The sequence below is a fragment of the Jaculus jaculus genome, chromosome 7, assembly GCF_020740685.1.
Source record: "Jaculus jaculus isolate mJacJac1 chromosome 7, mJacJac1.mat.Y.cur, whole genome shotgun sequence".
Taxonomy (NCBI): Eukaryota; Metazoa; Chordata; class Mammalia; order Rodentia; family Dipodidae; genus Jaculus; species Jaculus jaculus.
The window spans coordinates 136,957,933-136,980,851 of NC_059108.1; the positions used below are offsets into that span (position 1 = coordinate 136,957,933).

Below are 22,919 nucleotides of genomic sequence, written 5' to 3' on the forward strand. Positions count from 1 at the left end.
GGGTGTAATACTATGAGACACCTACGGATTGGCCGCCACCTGCTCACCCACCACCCAGGGCCACAGGATAGGCCCAGGATGCATTACATCATGTGCACGCACAGCATCAAGCAAGACTGTCGCCAGGATATGACCAAGTAGGGAGTTGTTCGTCACAACCCTCAGCAGGAAGTCAGCGCCATCTTGTAATGGCGACTGTCTTAGCTCCTCACAGCTTTACATGGATACTGGGGAACTGAACCTGGGCCATCAGACTTTGCACAGAAGGAAGTGCTCTCCAGCCCTTGAACAATTTTCTTAAAGTGGAATCTCAGTCTTCTAAGCAAATTGGTGGGGCAAATTTTTACTATTTCCAGGCTGGAGAGGTGGCTTAGCAGTTAAGGCACTTGCCTGCAAAGCCTAAGGACACAGGTTCGATTCTCCAGGTCCCACATAAGCCAGATGCACAAGGTGGTGCATGCGTCTGGAGTTCATTTACAGTGGCTAGAGGCATACCCATTCCCTCTCTCTCTATATCTCTCTCTTACTCTCAATCTCTCTCTCTCCCCACTCCTCTCTGTCTCAAATAAATAAAAAATAAAAACTTGGCCAGGGGTGATGGCTCATGCCTTTAATCCCAGCACTCAGGAGGCAGAGGTAGGAGGATCGCTGAGAGTTCAAGGCCACCCTGAGACTACATAGTGAATTCCAGGTCAGCCTGAACTAGAGTGAGACCCTACCTCAAAATAAATAAATAAATAAATAAAAACTTTAAAAAGGAAATTTTAATTTTTTTAAAAAAGTACTGTTTCTAAGATGTCTTTCAGACCTAAAGTATTGTTCTTCTTTTCACATTACTGATCATTTACTACATGCATATTTAAGTGCCTACTGCATACCAGAGGCTGGTTACAGTTTGAAGGTTACTCTATTATATAAGTATGCCTGCTCTTTCATGTTGAGAAACTTACAAACGATACTTGTTCATGCCATTCACAGGGACTGCCAGTGACCATCCCGCAAATAGGCTTTCTGCACTTGGTTCCACTAACTTATTAACATAACAAATGGTGGGAGTGGCGGGATATCTGCCGGGGCCCCAGGATACAGGCCGCACGGTGCTCCTTCCTGCACCTCTGCTGGCCCCGTTACCATTGTCTGCAGTTCACTTCGTATAAGCTTTTGGGAATTTAAAATAGACTGTGGTCTAACCTTAAAAGGAATCCACTGCTTCCCTCTAGCTTGCCTCGGTGAAGACGCCAGGAGTCTCCCGGGTACTGGACATCTTCCCCAGAGTACAGAACCTGATTTGTGCGTATGGCGCTCAGTTGGCAGGCGCCCTTGTCTCACAGTTAAAGCAGCTGGAGCCAGCGAAGGGCAGGGGGGTGGGGGTGGTAATTAAGCGAATGCTGGGTTGTTTGTTTTGTTTTATTTTAATAAGTTAGTAAGATGGAATTATGGGTAATAGTGAACTTCATCTTCAAGGTAATTAGCTTTTGTCTGGTTCTGACTGCGTAAGTGTGGAAGCCCGTCTCCACGTGCAGGCCCAGCCCGCAGTAACTGGTAACTGTCGTAGGGGAGATCTGACAGGCCGCTCACCTGCCCCTGCAGCAAAGCCATCCCCTGCCTCTGCGGCTCAGTTAGCACTAGGAGGAGGAAAAGTAAAAGTAGGCTTTACTGGGTGGGTGGCATAGGCCAGCCTGGAGCTGCAGAGTTCCAGGTCAGCCTGGGCTAAAGTGAGAGTCTACCTTGGAAAAAAAAAAAAATAAGGTATGCTTTAAACTTGACATTTTTGAATATTTTTCCTTATTTATTTGTTGTGTGGGAGGGTATGAATATGCCAGACTCTTGTGGCTGGAAAAGAATGCCAGATGATTGGACCGTGTTTGTACCTGGCTTACTTGGGCGCAAAGAATTGAACTCAGGCCAGCAAGGCTTTGCAAGCAAGTGCCCTTAATGACTGAACCTTAATTTTTTTGTATGAGAAACATATAACATTGTCTGTTTGTTTTGGATTTTCAAGGTAGGGTCTCACTGTAGCCCAGGCTGACCTAGAATTCACTATGTAGTCTCAGGATGGCCTCAAACTCAAAGCAATCCTCCAACTTCTGCCTCCTAAGTGCTGAGATTAAAGGAGTGCGCCACTATGCCTGGCTTGTTTGTTTTTAAGAAAAAATATGAACTTAAAATTTTTAGTTGGGGGGCTGGAGAGATTGTTCAGCGGTTGAGGTGTTTGCCTGCCAATACCTAATGACCTGAATTGAGTTCCCCAGTACCCATGTAAGCCAGATGCACAGAGCAACACATGCATCTGGAGTTCATTTGCAGTGGCTAGAGGCCCTGGCATGCCCACACTTTCTGTGCCCCCTGCCAGATTGCAAATAAATAAAAATATATTTTAAAAAAATTTAATTGGACATGGTGGCACACACCTTTAATTCCAGCACTCAGGAGGCTGAAGTAGGAGGATCACTGAGTTTAAAGCCAGCCTGGACTACAGAGCAAGGTTGAGGTCAGCCTAGGCTAGAGTGAGGCTGCTTCGAAAGAATTTTTTTTAATTTATTTGAGAGAGAGAAAGAGAATGGGCACATCAAGGCCTCCAGCGTGCACCGCTTTGTTCATGCCACTGGGACATCAGACTTTGCAAGCAAGTGCCTTTAACCACTGACCCATCTCTCCAGCCCCTTTCTCTCTCCTTTTATTTTTTATTTTTTTATTTTTATTTATTTATTTATTTATTTTTTATTTATTTTTTTTTTTTTTTGAGGTAGAGTCTCACTCTCTAGCCCAGGCTGACCTGGGTGAATATACAGAATAAACAGACAAGTGACAAGGGTCTGTTAGGGAGGCCCAGGTCTGTCCTTCCACAGCTTTTTGGCCTTGTTTTCCCTAACACAACAGTGACAAGGGATAAGCGTCTTCCAAAATTTTTTTTAATGTGTTTTTTTGAGATAGGGCCTCTCTCCAGCACAGGCTGACCTAGAATTCACTGTGTAGTCTCAGGGTGTCCTTGGACTCAGTTATCTTCCTACCACTGCCTCCCATGTGCTGGGATTAAAGGCGTAAACCACCACCTTGCCCGGCTAATTCATTTGCTTTCAATACCAAGACATTATGAATTGCATCTCAATGTTTTCTTTCTTTCTTTCTTTCTTTCTTTTTTTTTTTTTTTTTTGAGGTAGGGTTTCTCTCTAGTCCTAGAATTCACTATGTAGTCTCAGGGTAGCCTCAAACTCATGGTGATCCTCCTATTTCGGCTTCCCAAGTGCTGGGATTAAAGGTGTGCGCCACCACGCCCATTTTCTATCAACTTTTACTATTTTCTATTTATTGTTATCAAGTAAGATTTAACATTTTCTAAGTCTCTACGTGAGATACAGGGAAATTTTTTTTTTTTTAAATGCTGAAAGTTATTCAGCTGCTGGTACATAAGTGAAGCCCAGTGACTTGAGTTCAGGTTATAGGGGGCTGTTACCACGTACTCAACAGCATGTGATGGTCAATGCCCATGGGAATACACATACACCCAGCACACAGTCTCTGTGGTGACAGGGATTCCTTGTTGAGTATGACAGTTTATAGAGCAGCTTTGCATTGTTAAGTGTTCAGTTTTCAGTGATCTAAACATTGCTATGATAAACATTCCCTGTGTACATTTTTTGTATGCTTCTCTTTTGGGGGGGGATAAATTATTCATATGAGAATTGTTCAGCCCCTTTTTGACATACAATTTTTCTTCTTTTTTTCTTTTTTTTTAACTGGCTTTTCAAGGTAGGTTTTCACTCTAGCCCAGGCTAAACATGCTGGAATTTCCTATGTAGTCCCAGGCTAGCCTCGAGTTCTTAGCGATCCTCCCTCCTTGGTCTCTCAAGCGCTGGGATTAACGGCCTATGCTACCACGTATACTTAAAAAAAAAAAAAAAGTTCATTTCTGTACTTGTCACCAATATTTTTATTTCTTCTAAATATTTGTCTCAGTGAATGGGACAATTGTATTTTATTGTTTTATAAGGTTAACCTCTTTTTTTTTCCCAAACAGTTATTAGACATTTAAGTTTCTTCATTTGTTAATTTTCATTCTCCTTATTTCTGAAAACATATTCATTTTTATAAAGGATACATTTGCATCATGTACTAAGGGCATGGCTTTGTCACATGTAATGCAACTATTTCTCCCTAGAAATTTTTAAAAATACTTTTATGTGCTTACTTGAGAGGAAAGTAAGTATGGGTGCACAAGGGCCTCTTTGTTACTGCAAACAAACTCCAGACACATCCACCACTTTGTGCATCTGTGTTTACGTGGGTACTGGAGAATTGAAGCTGGACTTGCAGGCTTTGCAGGCAAGTGCCTTTAACCACTTAGCTATCTCCCCAGTCTCCTAGAAATTGTACATAGTGGGAATTTCACATTTAAATGTGTGAAAGTCTGAAGATCATCTTCCAATAAAAATCACCTCAGAAGACACATGCTCCAACCTTTGTGAAAACAGTGGAAACTGTTTTCAGTCAGGTGAGAAATGAAATGTAATAAGGAGCTGACGGTAAGGAAGTGGATGTCACTAAGGGATTGTGTGTGTCAGTGTATGTACAGGTACACACACGTAGAAGTCAGGAGCCAGCTTCGAGTGTCGACCCTCAGATATTGCCCACCTTCTCTGGGATAGGGTCTCTCATTGGCAGGTAATGTTTGGGAGTCTTGGGGTTCACCTCAAAAAATGTCCTATTGATGAGTCCCGGACCACTTATGCTTTTCATGTGTGCAAGTATCCCATATTATTGAGATTTTGTCTTTTTCTACAATTTCTTGAGAAAAAAAATCCACAAATTCTTAGTTTCAATACTTTGACCTATGTTCCACTATTATCCAAAAGATAGTTTTTAAATTCACAATACAGATAGGACAAGAAATTGCTAAAAGAGAGTATTTTGAGGCAGTCTTGATGTTTGTATTTATTTATTTATTTATTTGTAAGCAGAGAGAGAGAGAGAGACAGAGAATGGGCACGCCAGGGCCTCTAGCCACTGCAAATGAACTATAGATGTCTGTGCCCCTTCATGCATCTGGTTATGTGGATCCTGGGAAATCGAACCTGGGTCCTTTGGCTTCACAGGCAAATGCCTTAACTGCTAAGCCATCTCTCCAGCCCAGTCCTGATGTTATTTTAATGGCCATCAAAGAGAAAAATAGAATCTTTGGGGATTACTTTTCCTTCACAATTTAAAGGTAGTGCATTTAAATTGTATTTTGAAGGCTGGAATACAGCACAGTGGCAGAGTCCCTACCTAGCATGTGTAACATGCTGCGTTCAGTTTCCAGCACTGAAAATTAAATAAAGAATGACATTTTGAGTCTAATGTTTCAAAGCTTTAATGTCTAGAACTTTAATTCGGTTTTGAAAAGGAATTTATTGGAAGAAAATAATCTCCAGTAAAGACAAAAAACCCTTTTTTCCCTTCTTGTCTTGGCTAAGGAGAAGAAAAGGGCTATTTTGGGGACAAGGTTCCCACCAGAAGGGAACCCTTTGGCAAGCGCATGAACAGCTCTGGCAGAAAGCCGCCCTCCGAAGGGAAAAGACCCAGTTTGTTTTCAGCCAGGAAGTGAGGATGAGCTCAAGGCACAAGGGTGTTCCCTCTTGCCGGGGTGGCCAACCAGGGACTGTTAGGTGAAAACATGACCAGAGAACTCCACAGAGCTGCTACACTGGGGGCTTGTGAGGTGTTTTCCCGGTTCCCCAGGGATAGTGAGTGACTGTTCCAAAGGAGTTACTGTATTTTACACAGGATCACAGTGTTCCTCTTAGCTTTTATTGCAAAGACATTAACAATAATTAATAAGAATAAATAAATATAAGTTATACATGGATATATACATTATAAATAAATAATAATGAATTAATAATAATTAATAAAGACAATAATGATTAATAAATGCCTAAGGTATAACTACTATAACCCTAGGTTGTTGCTTCCTGACCCTTTCATTTATATATCTACAGGTGTATTTGGAGGAGACTCTCATCTTTCATTTTTTAAAGATATTTATATTTATTTATTTGCAAAGACAGAGAGAATGGATGCACCAGGGCCTCCAGCCATTGTAAATGGACTCCAGATACATGCATCACATGGGCACTGGGGAATCAAACTTGCATCATTAGGCTCCATAGGCAAAAGCCTGAAGTGCTGAGCTATGTCTCCAGCCCTCATCTTGAATTGATGAAATGCTCTGAAAGCCTTTGCCGCACTGCATATATAGAAAATACCTTTTGCTCATTGCATTTCTGGGATAGGTCTGGATGTGTGTTGTGTGCATACTCTGTGTGTTTCTCTCACCATCTCAAAATGTCTCTTTTTCTTTGGTGTTTTGAGTTACGATCTTGCTAGGGAGCGCCAGCTGTCCTCAAGTCCGTGGCAGCCTTCTGCCCCTGTCTCCCAGGTGCTGGGTTGCAGGTGTGCGCCAGCATGCTCAACTTGCAAAATAACATTTTTTTTTTTTTTTAAATTTTGGTTTTTCAAGGTAGGGTCTCACTCTAGCCCAGGCCGACCTGGAATTCACTATGGAGTCTCAGGGTGGCCTCAAACTCACAGTGATCCTCCTATACTCTGCCTCCCGAGTGCTGGGGTTCAAAATAACATTTTTAATTAAGAAAATGACTATCTGCCAGGCCTGACGGTGCACGCCTTTTATCCCAGCGCTCAGGAGGCAGAGGTAGAAGGACCGCCGCGAGAATAGAGTGAATTCCAGGTCAGCCTGAGCTAGAGTGAGACCCTACCTCAAAAAAAAAAATAAAATAAATAAAAAGAAAATGACTTATCTGTTTGAATAAATTTCTTGGAAGGATGGATGACAAGCCTGCTAGCCCATTCATAGATAACTGTGTTCAATTAATATGTGGCACTGCTGGCTTGGAGTGGCTCGATGTGGCATGCATGAAGGTCAGCGAGACAGTCAGAAAACTCGACCTTTTGAGTGTCTTTAATTCCAGTTGATTCCAAATGGCCGGGGAGAGAAATAGTAGGTGGTAAGATGCCCATGTGGTGTTCTTACTTCCACAGACGGAGGAAGAGCTACTCCAAGGCCGCACTTCTTTCCTCGTTCTGTCTGCAAGCTTTGTGCCCATCTCCTCCAGCCAGGCCAGGCGTGCTTATCTGTGCCTCCCTCAGCATCCACGCCTGTTCCCCTCCCTTCTCATGACCTGCAAAACACAGGGTCCTCATGCCGCAGAAAAAGTTTGATCTCTTCTCTCATAAACAAATCCTTTGTCTCCTTCCCTGGAGGGAGGCTCTGGTAGGGCAGAATTTTATCTGTGATGACCTCTTAAATCTTAGAATGAACACACTCAAAGATGAAAATTTTAGAAAAAAAGAGATTTTATCCTGGTCATTTTCTCATGTTACTACAGTTTCTTACCAGTCTCCAAGTTATTCACTTGTATAGACTTATTACATATGCATTAAGGATGTTAACATTTTATCTTTCATAATTATTAATTATATTTGAGCTAGAATTATTCCAATAATATTACTTACTGTCATTTGTGACTGGCAAAAATAGCTAACTTTTTAAGAAAATCAGTTTCTGTCAATTCACGTTGGAGAGTTCCGTGTTTGAAAATTAAGAATGCACACCTTAGAACTAAGTATTGGAAATCTGTGTCCACCTGTTAGTGCTTCTGCTTAAGACATGATGTTCTCACTGCATGAAATGTGAAGGGCCCTGTGCTGTGCTCATTGCACAGTCATGAGATTGTCCCTAGACCAGGCACTTGAGACCCACATTAAGTAATGGGTTCTAGATGAAATTTTAGTGGCCTGCCCCCCCCCCACTTCAGTTCCATTCTACTATGAGACCCTGGTGGGCAACTCCTCACGTCTTCTTCTTTTCCTTCTAGACAATTCCTCCTCCCTCCAAGAAGATGAAGAGGTAGAGCTGGAGGCCATCAGCTGGCAGGGCAGCAGTCCAGCCATGAATGGGCATTCTGTCCCTCCAGTGACTGCTGCTCGTTTCCCCAGCTGGGTCACTTTTGATGATAATGAAGTCAGCTGCTCTCTGCCACCCATCACCTCGCCTCTGAAGCCAAATGCACCGTCGACTGCACCTGTGATCCCAGCTGCACCTCTCAGCTCCACTGGGTCATTCAAGAGGGACCGACCCAGGAGCACGTTGATGAACTTGTCCAAAGTTCAAAAGCTGGACATTTCCTCCTTAAACCGGCCACCTTCCGTGACCGAGGCCCCACCCTGGAGGGCCACCAACCCTTTCCTGAACGAGACTCTACAGGACATACAGCCCTCCCCCATCAACCCTTTCAGCGCTTTCTTTGAAGAACAGGAGCGGCGTTCAAAAAACAGTTCCATTTCTAGTACCACTGGCAAAAGCCAAAGAGACTCTCTCGTTGTCGTCTACCAGGATGCCATCAGCTTTGATGATTCAGGCAAAAACCAGTCCCACTCTGACGCTGTGGAAAAGCTCAAGAAACTCCAAATTGATGATCCTGATCACTACGGCAGTGCGGCCCTGCCTGATGACGACCCCACAGCCTGGGTCGAACTGGATGCTCACCCACCAGCATCGGCTGTGTCCCAGCCCAGGGATGGGTGGCCAATGATGCTGAGGATCCCCGAGAAGAAAAACATCATGTCCTCTAGGCACTGGGGACCGATCTACATCAAACTGACAGACAGCGGTTACCTGCAGCTGTATTATGAGCAGGGCTTAGAAAGACCATTCCGGGAGTTCAAGCTAGAGACCTGCCACGAGGTTTCAGAACCCCGGCTTCAAAACTACGACGAGAACGGGAGGATCCACAGCTTGCGGATAGACCGCGTCACCTACAGGGAGAAGAAGAAGTACCAGCCCAAGCCTGCGGTGGCCCACGCGGCTGAGCGGGAGCAGGTGGTTAAGCTGGGCACCACCGACTACGAGGATTTCCTGAGCTTCATCCGCGCAGTCCAGGACCGCCTCATGGCCCTGCCGGTGCTCTCCATGGACCTGAGCACCGTTGGCTTGAAGTACCTTGAAGAGGAGATTACAGTGGATGTCAGAGATGAATTCTCTGGCATTGTGAGCAAAGGAGACAACCAGATCCTCCAGCATCACGTCCTGACCCGGATCCACATCCTGAGTTTCCTGTCGGGGCTGGCAGAGTGCCGCCTGGGCCTCAATGACATCCTCATCAAAGGGAACGAGATCGTCTCCCGGCAGGACATCATGCCCACCACCACCACGAAGTGGATCAGGCTTCACGAGTGCCGCTTCCACGGGTGTGCAGACGAGGACGTGTTCAACAGCTCCCGGCTCATCCTGTTCAACCCTCTGGACGCCTGCCGGTTTGAGCTGATGCGGTTCCGGACGGTGTTTGCGGAGAAGACCTTGCCCTTCACGCTCAGGACGGCGGCGAGTGTCAACGGGGCCGAGGTGGAAGTGCAGAGCTGGCTCCGGATGTCACCTGGCTTCTCCTCGAACCGCGACCCTCTCACTCAGGTTCCCTGTGAGAACGTCATGGTTCGTTACCCAGTGCCTAGTGAGTGGGTGAAAAACTTCCGCAGGGAAAGCGTGCTGGGGGAAAGGTCTTTGAAAGCCAAAGTGAACCGAGGGGCAAGTTTTGGCTCAACTAGCATGTCTGGCTCCGAGCCAGTGATGAGAGTAACTCTGGGAACTGCCAAGTATGAGCACGCCTTCAACTCCATCGTGTGGAGGATAAACCGACTGCCAGACAAGAACTCAGGTGGGTAATGGTTTCTTAGCTGTGCAAAGGGCCGTACCAGCGCTGAAGGGCTGGGGTCAGCCTTCCTCATCCCGGGCTCCGGAAGTGTCTGATTCCATTGAATGGTAGCAATGGTGATGGGGCGGGGGGAGTAGAAATATGGGTCAGTGCAAGTCAGAATCACAGTGACTGAGTTCATGTCATCTTTTCACCCCCTCGTGATCACACGTGTCGCAGTCAGGTTAGCATTGCTGGTAGACGTCACCCGACCAAGAGAAGCTTATGGGAAAAATAAGAGGTTTAGTTTGGCTTACAGGCTGGAGGGAGAAGCTCCGGGGTGGCAGGGGGAAACGATGGCATGAGCAGAGGGTGGACAGTAGCAACAGGAGAGTGTGCCAAACACTGGCATGGGGACACTGGCTGTAACTCCCATAAGCCCGCCCCCAGCAATACACTGCCTCCAGGAGGCGTTTATGTCCAATTGTCATCAGTTGGGGAGACCGGCATCCAGAACACCTAAGTTTATGGGGAACACCTGAGTCAAACCACCACACACGTCTTCCGTGAAGTGTGTTCTGCTCAGCTGAGTGCTGAGCAGCTTCCAAGGCAGTGTCTGAATTTTGTTCTTTTGGGACTGTGGCCACGTTCACTGAGACAGTGTAAGAAATCAGCTCCAGCTCCTGCAAGGTTTATGGGTTCTGAAGGGGTATCCTTCTGACTGTGCCTGTTGACATTGAAAGGACCAGTGTGTGCCTAACCTTATACACAGTATTTATTTAATTTATGTGAGAGAGAGAGAGGCAGAGAGAAGGGGCCAGGGCCTTCAGCCGTCGCAGAGGAATGCCAGAAGCATACGTCACCTTGTGCATCTGGCTTGTGTGGGTCCTGGGGGATCTAACCCGGGTTCTTTGGCTTTGCAGGCTAGTGCCTTAACTGCTAAGCCATCTCTCCAGCCCTGGAGGTTTGTTAGTTAAGCCCCCATCCCCATTACTGCTTTCACAGTGAGAGGCTACAGTTCCTCCTTTTCTGGAAGCCTGATATCCGCAGGGTCTACATCCCAGTCAGACACACGTTCTTCCATGGCTGGCAGTTTCTACACTCAGCTTGCCGTCTGCTGCTCTGGCCACTGAACCAGGGAGCTGAGCTCTTCTGTCTTTCACAGGGTGATTTTTGTAATAGCCTCCACCTCCACTGATAGTGAAGGAACCTGAGGCCCAGCCAAGATTAAAGGCCCACCTGTCCACACACACTCTTGCTGCCAGTGGCTCTGCATCCATAGCCCACAGTAGGCAGGGCAATTAAGACTGTGGGCAGTGCAGGCCACGTGGATGGCACCCCAGCTTTGCTGGCACCTCGGCATGCAGCGACAGAGCACTCTTCTGAGACCACGGTAGCTGCCTTTGAATTCCAACATGACTCCCACCCCACCAAATCTCTGGAGTTTCCCTGGACTCTAGAGGGTTCCACAGGCCTGCCGTTTCTACAGACTGCCCCCTAAGAGAGCATTCAGCCTGGAGTGGTGGTGCACACCTTTAATCCCAACACTTAGGAGGCAGAGGTAGGAGGATCTCTGTGAATTCGAGGCTACGCTGAGGCTACATAGTGAATTCCTGGCCAGCCTGAGCTAGAGTGAGACCCTACCTTGAAAAACCAAAAAAAAAAAAAAAAAAAAAAAAAAGAAAGAAAGAAAGAGAAAAGAAAAGAAAAAAGAAGAAGAAAGCATTTGGACTCAGTGAGATCTGTTTTGTTCCTATTTCTACCACTTAATGGTGGTGTGACCTCAGGCAATTGACTTCACCCTCTTGGAGAAATTTAATTTTCCTATCTCCAAAACAGGATTATTAATATCTAGCTCACTGAGAATAAAATTAAGAGAATGCTTTGAAGTGTTTAGCATAGTACTGGTCTATAACAAGTGTGTAATGATGATGATACAGTATAGCTAGATAATTCCAGCTTTGTCTGTTAAAATTCTAGTTCTCATTAGGCAAGATAAAGAGAAAACAAACCCAACATGATTAGCCTTTTCCGGGGGGGAAAAAAAATCTAAATTTTTTTTTCTTTTTTGAGAGGGAGAAAGAGAGCGGGCACACCAGGGACTCCAGCCACTGCAAATGAACTCCAGACCCATGCACCCCCTTGTGCATCTGACTTATGTAGGTCCTGGGGAATCGAACTGAGGTCCTTTGGCTTTGCAGGCAAATGCTTTAACTGCTAAGCCATCTCTCCAGTCCCCCAAATTGAAATTTTAATGATAAATTCTATCAAAAAAGACAGTTACTGGGGCTGGAGAGATGGCTTAGCGGTTAAGTGCTTGCCTGTGAAGCCTAAGGACCCCGGTTCAAGGCTCAGTTCCCCAGGTCCCACGTTAGCCAGATGCACAAGGGGGCGCACGCGTCTGGAGTTCATTTGCAGAGGCTGGAAGCCCTGGCGCGCCCATTCTCTCTCTCTCCCTCTATCTGTCTTTCTCTCTGTGTCTGTCACTCTCAAATAAGTTAAAAAAAAAAAAAAAAGACGGTTACTGTAAGGGCTTATTTTATTACCCTGAATTAAACTATACAAGCTTTCAGAATTGTGTTGCCCAAACTGCCCACTATCCTTACACACTAGTAGTTGAGGCTGAGAATCAGGAAAAGATGTTGCCTTCTTAGTTTGCTGTAAATACAGTTGGGAGTCATGTGTGCACACTTGTGGAGTCAGAGGACAGCTGTCTGGTCACTCCTTGTTTTCTACCTTGTCTTTTTTAGTTGACTTACTAACTTATTTGCAAACAGACAGAGGTAAAATGAGAGACAGAGAATCTGAATTTTTTAAAATATTTTATTTTTATTTATTAGAGAGAGAGAGAGAATGGGCACGATAGGTCCTCTAGCCACTGCAAACAAATTTCAAACACATGTGTCACCTTGTGCCCCTAGCTCTATGTGGGTAACGGATAATAGAACCTGAGTCGTTAGGCTTTGCAGGCAAGTGCCTTAACTGCTGAGCCACTCTTCAGCCCTCCACCTTGTTTTTGAGGCATGAGTTTCTAGAAAACCTGTCTCAGCCTCCCTTCTTACACACTGGGATTACAGGAGCCTGCCACAGTCTCAGGATTTTATGTGGGGTCTGGGGATCAGAATTGAGCATGCTTGCACAACAAACACTTTTATCTACCTGGCCATCTCCCCAGTCTAGGAGTCACTTTTTTTTTTTAAGGAGAAATGATTTTCCAACAATGTCATATAACGGTGATTAGATATGAACAGTTGTTCAAGGTATTATTGAGTTAAGAGGAACTTCTACATGAGATATTATATATATATTACATAGATATTATTAGGTATTATATATACACATATATATGTGGAGAGAGAATATTTCATACCAGTATTGAGAAAATTTTGGACTTGGACTTGGGGCTAGAGAAATGGCTCAATGGTTAAAGGCAGTTGCTTGTACCTAAAGCCAGACACAAAGAGGGCCACATGCATCTGGAGTTTATTTGCAGTGGCAAGAGGGACTGGTGTGCCCATTTCTTCTCTCTCACACAGTGCTTGCAAATAAACATAAATATTTTCAAAACCAGAATTTAGGACCTAGTTTGGAGTCAGTGAAATCTGAGTTTAAAAAAAATTTTTTTTTAATTTGAGAGAAAGAGAGAATGAGCACATCAGGGCCTCCAGCCACTGCAAACAAACTCCAGACACATGTGCCACCTTGTGCATCTGGTTTATGTGGCACCTGGTGAATCGAACCTGGTCCTTTGGCTTTGCAGGTAAATGCCTTAACTGCTAAGCCATCTCTTCAGTCCCATGTCTGAGTTTTATTCCCAGTTCTTACCACTTAATGGTGGTGTGATCTTAGGCAATTTAACCCCCCTCAGAGAAATCTAATTCTTCTCATCTGCAAAGTAGGGTTATTAGTGCCTAGCTCATTCAGAATGAAATTAGACAATGCTGTTAAGTGTTTAGCACAGAAGCTGGCCTGTAATAAGCGTGCAGTGAGATGATAAATGGCAGCTAGATAATCACACTGTAGCACATAACTTGAAAGATGTGGCGGGGGCTGGGGCGGTGGGTCAGCGGGTAAGGGCACTGGCTGCGCAAGCGTGAGAGCCTCCGGTCACTCCCGGCACCCAAGTCGAAAGCCTGACTCAGCCGCACACGCCAGTGCCGAGGGTAGGTGGAGACGGGACGCTCCCTGAGGCTCCCTGCTCAGCAGGAACTGAAAAACAGGGCCCTCCAGGTTCAGTGAGAGACGATGGCTCAAGGAAATAAGGCAGAAGACTGATGGAGCAGGACGCCTGATGCCTCCTCCTGGCCTCTACAGTATGTGCACTGGGTGTGTGCATCTGCCCCAAAAATAAGGAAGGAAGACTGGGTGGATTCATTTTCAGATAATGTAATTTTCTTTGTTTTTGTTTTTCGAGGCAGGGTGGCCTTAAACTCTCAGCAATCCTCCTACCTCTGCTTCCCAAGTGCTGGGGTTAAAGGTGTGTGCTACCACGCCCAGCTCCAAATAATGCAATTTTTCACTATTACATGTATCAATCAATTAGAGGGGTTGGAAAGACGGCTCAGCAGTCAAAAGCACTTGCTTGCAAAGTCTGCCAGCCCAGATTCAATTCCCTGGCCACCCAGCCAGATGCAGCAGCAAGAGACTCCAAGAGTCCGCACACACACAAATAAATAAGTGAAAAATCTTAAACCAATATAACTTGTTCAGTTAACTTCGTAGCCTCCCTCTAACCACTGAATTGTATTACATTTATGAAACAGAGCAAAACAAATACTTCATTCACCCTGTAATGTTTTCCTTAGAGAGAGGGTGTGTATCTCTTTCTCTGAGATTGAAAAAGTCCTGCCCAGAGCAGTGAAGAAGATTGGCAGGTGGGGAAGGCTAAGGGGCTGGGTCAGTTACATAATTCAGTCAAAGCCCTTTTCTGCTGCTGGCCCATGGTCGGTTGCTGTTCTCCATCTCCTTCTCCACGCCCTCCCCCACCCCGTCACCCTGCAACCTTGCCGTGAGGTTTGAGGACAGTGAAGTTAGGACTCGTGACCAAGTGTGGGTAAGAACAGTCCGCAGTCAGCCTGCTTAGTTCTAGCTGTGACCTATGTGTGACAGCCTCCAGAAACCTCGGTGACCCTGTTACCGAGGGTCGGGAAGATCCAGTGAGAGTCTGTGTGAAGCGTTCAGCACCATTCCCAGCACAGGTTCTGCGTCTGCGTGCCAGTGGTGAGCCAGTGATGCGGCACAGAGCCGAGATCTCGCTCTTTCTCCTCGGGAATCCAATAACGATTCTCAAAAGAAAAGCCCACCCGACCTCTGCCACCCCAGTACAGCTGGATTAGCCATAGGTGCAAAACTAAAGCACTGCAAGGTACAGGACTTGTCCGCATCCCCCCCCCCCACTTTCATGCCCTCACTGACCAGAACGGCCTGCAGGAAACAAAGGACTTGGGCCACTGCGTGGGAGAACTGGACGTCAACCCTGGCGTTCTGCCCGCAGCCAGATGTTCGGCCCCGTGCTCCATCGTTTCCCTCGGCTGCGTGGCCGTCTATGCGTCCATCACTCACTTCTGTCATCCACTCACAGAAACACGCCTGAAGCCCCTCTGAAAATATGAAAGGCTATTAAGGAAATTCATCTTTCAAAGGAAACCACTTTTGCTCCAGGTGCTGTCACCGATGTTTAATGAGGTGCTAATGCTGGTGCCTCTGTTCTTCCAGTCCCCAGCCGCCTTCTGCCTGAGTGTTTGTGCTGGTCCGCTTTGCATCCTGGCCTGAGCAGGCAGAAGGGCTCCCCATTTCTCAGGCTGTGGGGTCTTGTTGCTAGAATACTGGGCTGCACTAATCAGATGGTGCATATCAAAGGGTCTGAGACACAGGTTTCTGCCCAGGCAGGTCCTCTGCTCACCACTGGACCCTCTGAAGCTGCCCAGTGCAGAGCCTATGGGCCTCTTTTTTTTTTTTTTTTTAATTATTTATTTATTTATTTGAGAGCGACAGACACAGAGAGAAAGACAGAGGGAGGGAGAGAGAGAGAGAATGGGCGCGCCAGGGCTTCCAGCCTCTGCAAACGAACTCCAGACGCGTGCGCCCCCCTTGTGCATCTGGCTAACATGGGACCTGGGGAACCGAGCCTCGAACCGGGGTCCTTAGGCTTCACAGGCAAGCGCTTAACCGCTAAGCCATCTCTCCAGCCCTATGGGCCTCTTTTGATAGCAAGGTGACTGTTAGACCTTTATTTCTTCTAATTTCATCCCCAAAGAACCTGATCTCTGGATTCTTTCTCTCTCTTAATAGCTTCTGGTCATCCACACTGTTTCTTTTGCCACCTTGAACTTGGCTCAGACCGAGAAGTGCCTTCTAGATTTGCCAGTCATGTGAATGTGGAGTTCAGCATGCCCACAACTTCTGCCTCCAAAGCCGCCGTGAGATCCATCTCTGTGGAAGACAAGACTGATGTCAGGAAGTGGGTCAACTACTCCGCACACTACAGCTACAAGGTAGCTTTGGGGGGCTTCTAACTGGTATCTGTAGTCTGCCTGTTTGCACCACTACCCGGCCCTGTATTCCCTTCAGCAGTGCTTGCCATGTGTGCAGTGGACTGAAGCTGACATTCATAGCTGCGGACGACTGGGCTCTGGTTTTGATGAAATAATCTCTCATCAGCAAGAGAAAGGTTGGAGAAAAAGTAAAGAGACTAGCCGGGCTTGGTGGCACATGCCTTTAATTCCAGCGCTAGACAGAGGTTAGAGGATCGCCATGAGTTCAAGGCCAGCCTGAGACTACATAGTGTATTCTAGGTCAGTCTGGGCTAAAGCAAGACCCTCCTTTGAAAACCAGAATAAGCCGGGCATGGTGGCACATGCCTTTAATCTTGCACTGGTGAGGCAGAGGAAAGAGGATCTCCATGAGTCCAAGGCCACTCTGAAATTATATAGCAAATTCCAGGTCAGCCTGGGCTAGAGCAAGATCCTACCTTGAAAAACAAAAAACAATAAAATGAAAAAAAATCAACCAATAAATAAATAAATACCAAGATTGAAGAGAAGAGAATTTTGAAAAGTAGTTTCATAATTTGCCATTTACAATGACATCCTTACATATATATGATAATTTATTTATATGTAATATATATATATTCCTCTAAAGATCTCCTTTGTTGTGTGATCTGCAAGATTTAACTACCAAAAGGAACAAATACCCCATCTTGTGGTCAAGAAGAAAACTAGCACTTCCCTCAAACATGTAACTGTGCTTTATCTTCGGTTGCTGCCCTCCAGGTCAAGCATCCTGGTACCCAGCGTGGTTCTGAGGAGCAACCTTAATGATGAGCTTCCTCAGCTCAAAGGATTCCCTGCTTGACTTGGCAGAGGCTTCAGTTGAGGTGTGACAACTCACTGGCAGTGTTTATCAGAAGATAGGGTAGAACGGGAAAGCCTCTAGGCAGATACGTTTTAGAGTGCTTATAGAGATTAAGAGCTGGGGAGAGGGCTCAGCAGTTAAAGGCCGTAGTCCGCAAAGCCCGCGGCCAGGGTTCATTTTCCAAGCCATCCAGGTAAAGCCTGATGCACAAAATGGCACATGCCTCTGGAATATGTGTGCAGTGCCAAAAGGCCCTGGTGTGCCCATGTACACACACACTCTCTTATACAGTTAATTACAAAAGAATTACTCATTTTATAAACCTTCGTCAGTTACCTGCTGTATTTCTGCACTGTTGGATGTGACGGTGAGTGAGATCTTACTCCTGTCCCATGGAACAGTGGAGCTGTACACATGTACGGGGCCCAGTGGAAACCCCCAAATTTCCATACTGAGTCAAGAGCAGGGGTGACCTTTGAGCAACTGTGCAGGGCAAAGAAGCAGCATTTTCCAGGGCTAGAGAAATGACGCAGTGGTTAAAGACACTTCTATGCGAAGCCTGGTGGCCTGGGATCAATTTCCCAGTACCCACGTAAAGCTAGATGCAGTGCGGGGCATGCATCTGAAGATGCGGCACTGGCAAGAGGCCTTGGTGCACCCATTCATATTCATTCTCTTTTGTATTTACCCCCTCACTCCTTGCAAATAAATAAATAATTGTTTTTTTTTTTTAAAAAAAAAAAAAAAGAATTTTCCAGATGGAGAACAGGAAGGAGTTCCACACCATATGTTGCAGTCAGGTTCGCATTGCTGGTAGAAATCACCTGACCAAGAGCAGCTTGTGGGAAAAAGAGATTTATTTTGGCTTCCAGGCTCAAGCGAAAGCTCCACAATGCCAGGGGGAAAGGATGGCATGAGCAGAGGGTGGACATCACCCCCTGGCCCACATAAGGTAGACAAAAGCAACAGGAGAGTGTGCCAAACACTGGCATGGGGAAACTGGCTATAACACCCATAAGCCCACCCAGCAATACACTGCCTCCAGGAGGTGTTAATTCCCAAATCTCCATCAGCTGGGAACCTAGCATTCAGAACACCTAAATTAGCCGGGCGTGGTGGCGCACGCCTTTAATCCCAGCACTCGGGAGGCAGAGGTAGGAGGATCGCTAAGAGTTTGAGGCCACCCTGAGACTACAGCGTGAATTCCAGGTCAGCGTGAGCTAGAGTGAGACCCTACCTCAAACAACAAAAACAAACAAACAAAAAAGCACCCCAAAAACAGAACACCTAAGTTTATGGGGGACACCTCAATCAAACCACCACACCATGCAGAGTATGTACAGAGAGAGTTGGGCTTCAGGGCCAGTAGTGCCAAGAACTTTCTGGGGTTCTCTTTTTAGTTTGTTTTATGATTTTTTTTTCCATCCTGATATTTTCTCCACCTTTTATTTTGGCAGGTGGAAATTGAACAAAAAAAGAGCTTGAAGCCAGACTTTGAGGGAGATGACTTGGAAAACCCCAAGGAATGTGGGGTACAGTGACAAAGACTTACAGCAATGGACACTGGCCTATGCCACAACAGGTTGTCTTCCTGAATAGCTGAAGTTAAGTCCATCCCCGCTGTGGCCACTCTGCGTTGGGGGCAGGCCATCCTGTGTACAGTGTCCTGTATTGCACGGGACACCCTGATGAGCTGCCTCAGCTCCAGTCCCACGGGAAGCACGGGGTGCACCTAGCTTTTGGAGCTTATGGTGGCATTAGGCCTCCTTGTCTCGGTCTGCTATGGCACAGCACTGACACGTGGTTTGTGTGACTGTCAGGATCTGGGAAAGAACTCCCACATCACTGCTGCCCGCTTCCTTCTGACATTCACCTGTCACTTACGCGTTTCTGGGCAAAGCAGAATTGAGAAGTTGCTCAACCCGTCACTACTGCTGTGTCTATAAGAAGGTCAAAAAGGGTTCAGAACAATTTCCTCTTTGGATCATCTAGACCTTCTATAGATGTTTCCTTTCTTTAAATATTGACACTATGCAACAGGATTTTCCCAGATGTTTCCTCCTGGTTCTAGGTTGTTCAGCTCAGAATACTTTCTTTTTCCTTGCCCACTCCTCTCAGGCTGTGCACTTTTTTCATTTCTATTTTTTCATTTGGTATCCTAAGACACTACACAGTGGGGGAAAAGCCCAGGCAGATGTTTTCAGTTCAGGGGTTGGACTGACATCCTATAATAGGATTGGAGTGGATTCACAGTCGGTGGAAGAGGAAGCAGAATTGAAGAAAACTTGAAATTTTTCTTCAGTTGAGGGAAAAGGGGCATTCAGCATAAGATTGTGTGCAGTTCATGAGATGTTATCAATCTCGGTGAATTCCCAAGTTGACACTGAAAAACACAGACCACATCTGATTCCTAGAACATAGGCCTCTGTGTGTGTGTGTGTGTGTGTGTGTGTGTGTGTGTGTGTGTGTGTGTCAGGGACATTTGGGAGTTCCTTTTGTACCTCATAGGCAGTAGACTGTTGCATGTCTCTCTAACTTAAACTTTATAGGAAATTTAAGATGAAATGGTAACTTTCATTTTAAAAGCTGTCTTAAAAACTTATTTTGAGTAAGCTTTGCCCCAAATTCAGAGTTTGATAATCAGTGGTATAATAGGCCAAAAAGGCAGAAAACTCTAGGGTAGAGATAGGGAAAAGCCATATTTCCTAATGTTGTGAACATTAAATTTTGCTTCCAAGAGTCGGGACAGTCTTCTTCCCTGCATCTGACTGTGTGCCCCTCTGCTTATTTGTACCTTGCTGCTTTTTTTCTCATGAAGAGTAGGGTGAAGCCATGCCTGGTGGTGCACACCTTTAATCCCAGCTCTTGAGAGGCAGAGATAGAAGGATTGCAGTGAGTTCAAGGCCACCCTGAGACTACATAGTGAATTACAGGTCAGCCTGGGCTAGAGTGAAACCCTACCTCAAAAGGGGGGAAAAAAAAAAAAAAAGGAGTGAGGGACAGAAAGCATGCCCTACCAGATTTGTAGATGATAAGAGAAATAGTGTTTTCAGTTTGGGACTGATAGATTCAACATTAATTTATTACACTCACATACAGTGATATCTATGTGCTGACTCTAGGTTATGGAAATCATTGCAGTGTTTTTAACCATCTAAGCATAGGCACACTGAAAGAATGGGATTGAATAGGAATTCAGTGAGAAGCCCTATGTTTTGAGTTTTTTAATGCAATCTTCTAAGTACAGAGTTGTGTGCACAGATGTGTGTGTTAGCATTATCAGGAGAGTATTGGGAAGACCTGGTTTTAGACCAGTTCATACAGAAATGTTTTCTTTAAAGAGATGGTAGTTCAATTTTTAACCAGAAACTTACCGTGGCCAGTCACAAAGCTGATGCATTCCATCTGTATTAATAGTTGTATACAGAGTTCTGCATGCTCTGTTGGTCAGGACACTCTGAATGGAGGATTGGACTCAGTTATAGATAGTGTGTCTTAAGAAATACATTAATAAGTTGATTGCGTCCACAGGCAGGTGACTGGGGTTGTGAAGTCTGGTTATATAAGGAACAGAGGACCAGTTCCCCTGAAGGACAGAAGATATAGTTGGGAAGGAAGTGTCTAGAAGGCAGAAATGTTATAATAACCTAACATCAAAGTTTCTGTTGAGTTATAAAAAGGAGAAAGAAGGAGTTAGATGTATTGTTTTTGACTTTCAAAGGCAAAAATTGGAACAAGCAGGAGTCTTACAGATAACAGATGTTTGCATTTATATAAAAATTTTCAGAGATTTTTTTGTTGTTTCATTGTTCTAATGAAAAATAAACTTACACAGTAAAATTACCTAGCTGTAAATGTGCAAAGGTTAAAATAACCACTTGTCTCAGGTTCTGTAATGGGACTGTCACACTGGGGTGATGTGGACGGCTCAGGAGACATCTGGCTGGTCTCGAGGACTGAGTCTCCAGTGCCTGTGTATTCATGCTGCTCATTTACAGTGGTGCCCCCCAAAAAAATTATTGGTTAGGGGATTCCAGAGCATACCCTTTCCACTGTGGTACAGAAGGCCTTAAGATTCCTCATAGAATGTCCAGTGGGCTGAAGAGCAGCCCTGCATCAGGATCCCTGTCTTGCCTATTGGCTCCTACCCTCCACTTCCCCTTGAGCAATTCTCAATGTTTCCTGCTTTCTTCTTGATTGGTTGGATTTTTATGCTGTTGCTTTGTCTTAACCAAGAAGTGAGGTAATCACGTCTATGCTATCCACATTCATCAAGCAAATTACTATTTTTAAAAACCTACTAGCTGGGCATGCAGAGGTGGGAGGATCGCCAGGAGTTTGGGGCCGCCCTGAAAATACAGAGTGAATTTCAGATCAGCCTGGGCCAGAGTGAGACCCTACCTTGAAAAACGAAAAGCAAAAACAACAACAAAACTACTGCTGAGGAGCATTATGCTATAATCCCAGCACTGGGGAGGCAGAGACAGGGAATCCCCAGGACTCACTGGCTAGCTAGTCTAGCCAAATCAATGAGCTCTAGGTTCACGAGGAACATCTCCCAATGAATAAGGTAGAGAGTGACTGGGGAAGATTCTTGACATCCATCTCTGGCTTCGACACATGCGCGCGCGCGCACACACACACACAGAACCCAAGACCGTGATGCCATCTGATTTGTTTTGCCTCTATTCTCTTTTACAGGACTGAGTAACATGTGGAGGGTTGGAGGAGCTGACATGATAGATTGTTAGTTTTTCACTAATAACCTACATCATAAAAAAACACAAATGGGCAAATCACCTCTTTGATGTACAAGTTCTACATTTGCCAAACCTGAGCCTGGGTTTTTATTTTCCATGTGTGTGGTTTCAACATATTCTAGTCTGTGTTATCAATAGTATGAAAATAGAAAAGTGAATCCACTTGACCAAGACACAGTGTTACTATTAGAACACAGATGTCACATGGTATCAGGAATTGTGTTTCCTTTGGACTCTAGGCTTGCTTTTCAACTTGATAGTGAAAAGATAAAAATACAGGCACTGTTATAAAATATCCAATGAGAGTATTTGGCAGGGGGTGGAGCCACAAAGCCACGTTCCCTGCTCTTGAAGTCATAATACCAGCTGTTCCTTAACAAAATAATGTATTTTGTTCCTATAAAGTCTTATTGTTTATTCTTCAGTTTGACTCCTCTCTACCTTCCTGCATTGCTACCAGGGCTTACCATTCTTCCTGGGTTTTTGGTGTTACTGTTTGCTTTTGTTTTTGTTAGGTAGGGTCTACTTCAGCCCAAGCTGACCTGGAACTCACTCTGTAGTCCCAGTGATCCTCCTACTTGTGCTTCCCAAGTGCTGGGATTAAAGGATAAAGGCATGTGGTCTGGCTAGGGTTTATCGTCCTTGAGTTTCCAGGTCCCACGTAGTAATGCAGTAATGCAAGCGCGCAGTGTCATGCATGTGCCACATGGGAACGCACACGTCTGGAGTCCATTTTCAGCGGTCGATGGCCTTGGTGCACCCATTCTGTCTGTCTGTCTGTCTGTCTGTCTGTCTCTCAATAAAAGTAAAAAGAACTGAAAAAGGAGAAATATATCAGTCAACTTGCAATACCAAGCCTGAAAAAATAATGAGCTAGTAATCTAGTAACCTAGTAATCTGTTCTGCAGCTCCTGGAAAGAGGCAGAGGATAACTACGTATAATTTTTTAAAGTTATAAAGCAACAAACTAAAGAAAATAGAAAGGACAGAAAATACAGTGGGCACCACGCTTCAGAATACCTTGAGCTAGAGTCCACATCTTAAAGCTGAAAGAAGGAAAGAAGACGGCATGTCAGGGGAGAGAGCAGAGAGCCAGGGTGAGCGCAGGTATCCCGTC

General features: G+C 45.4%; 1 protein-coding gene across 2 annotated transcripts in view; it reads left to right on the forward strand.

Annotated features, from left to right (window-relative positions):
• Positions 1-20,832, forward strand: part of Ston2 (stonin 2) — a 158,601-nt gene extending 137,769 nt beyond the window's left edge. For both annotated transcript variants that reach the window (XM_045154759.1, XM_045154760.1), the window contains exons 5-7: positions 7,875-9,710; positions 15,978-16,180; positions 18,500-20,832. In XM_045154759.1, the coding sequence (XP_045010694.1) occupies positions 7,875-9,710; positions 15,978-16,180; positions 18,500-18,583 (2,123 nt within the window). In that variant the 3' untranslated portion in view covers positions 18,584-20,832. The remainder of the gene's footprint in view (positions 1-7,874; positions 9,711-15,977; positions 16,181-18,499) is intronic.
• Positions 20,833-22,919: the final 2,087 nt, after the last annotated feature.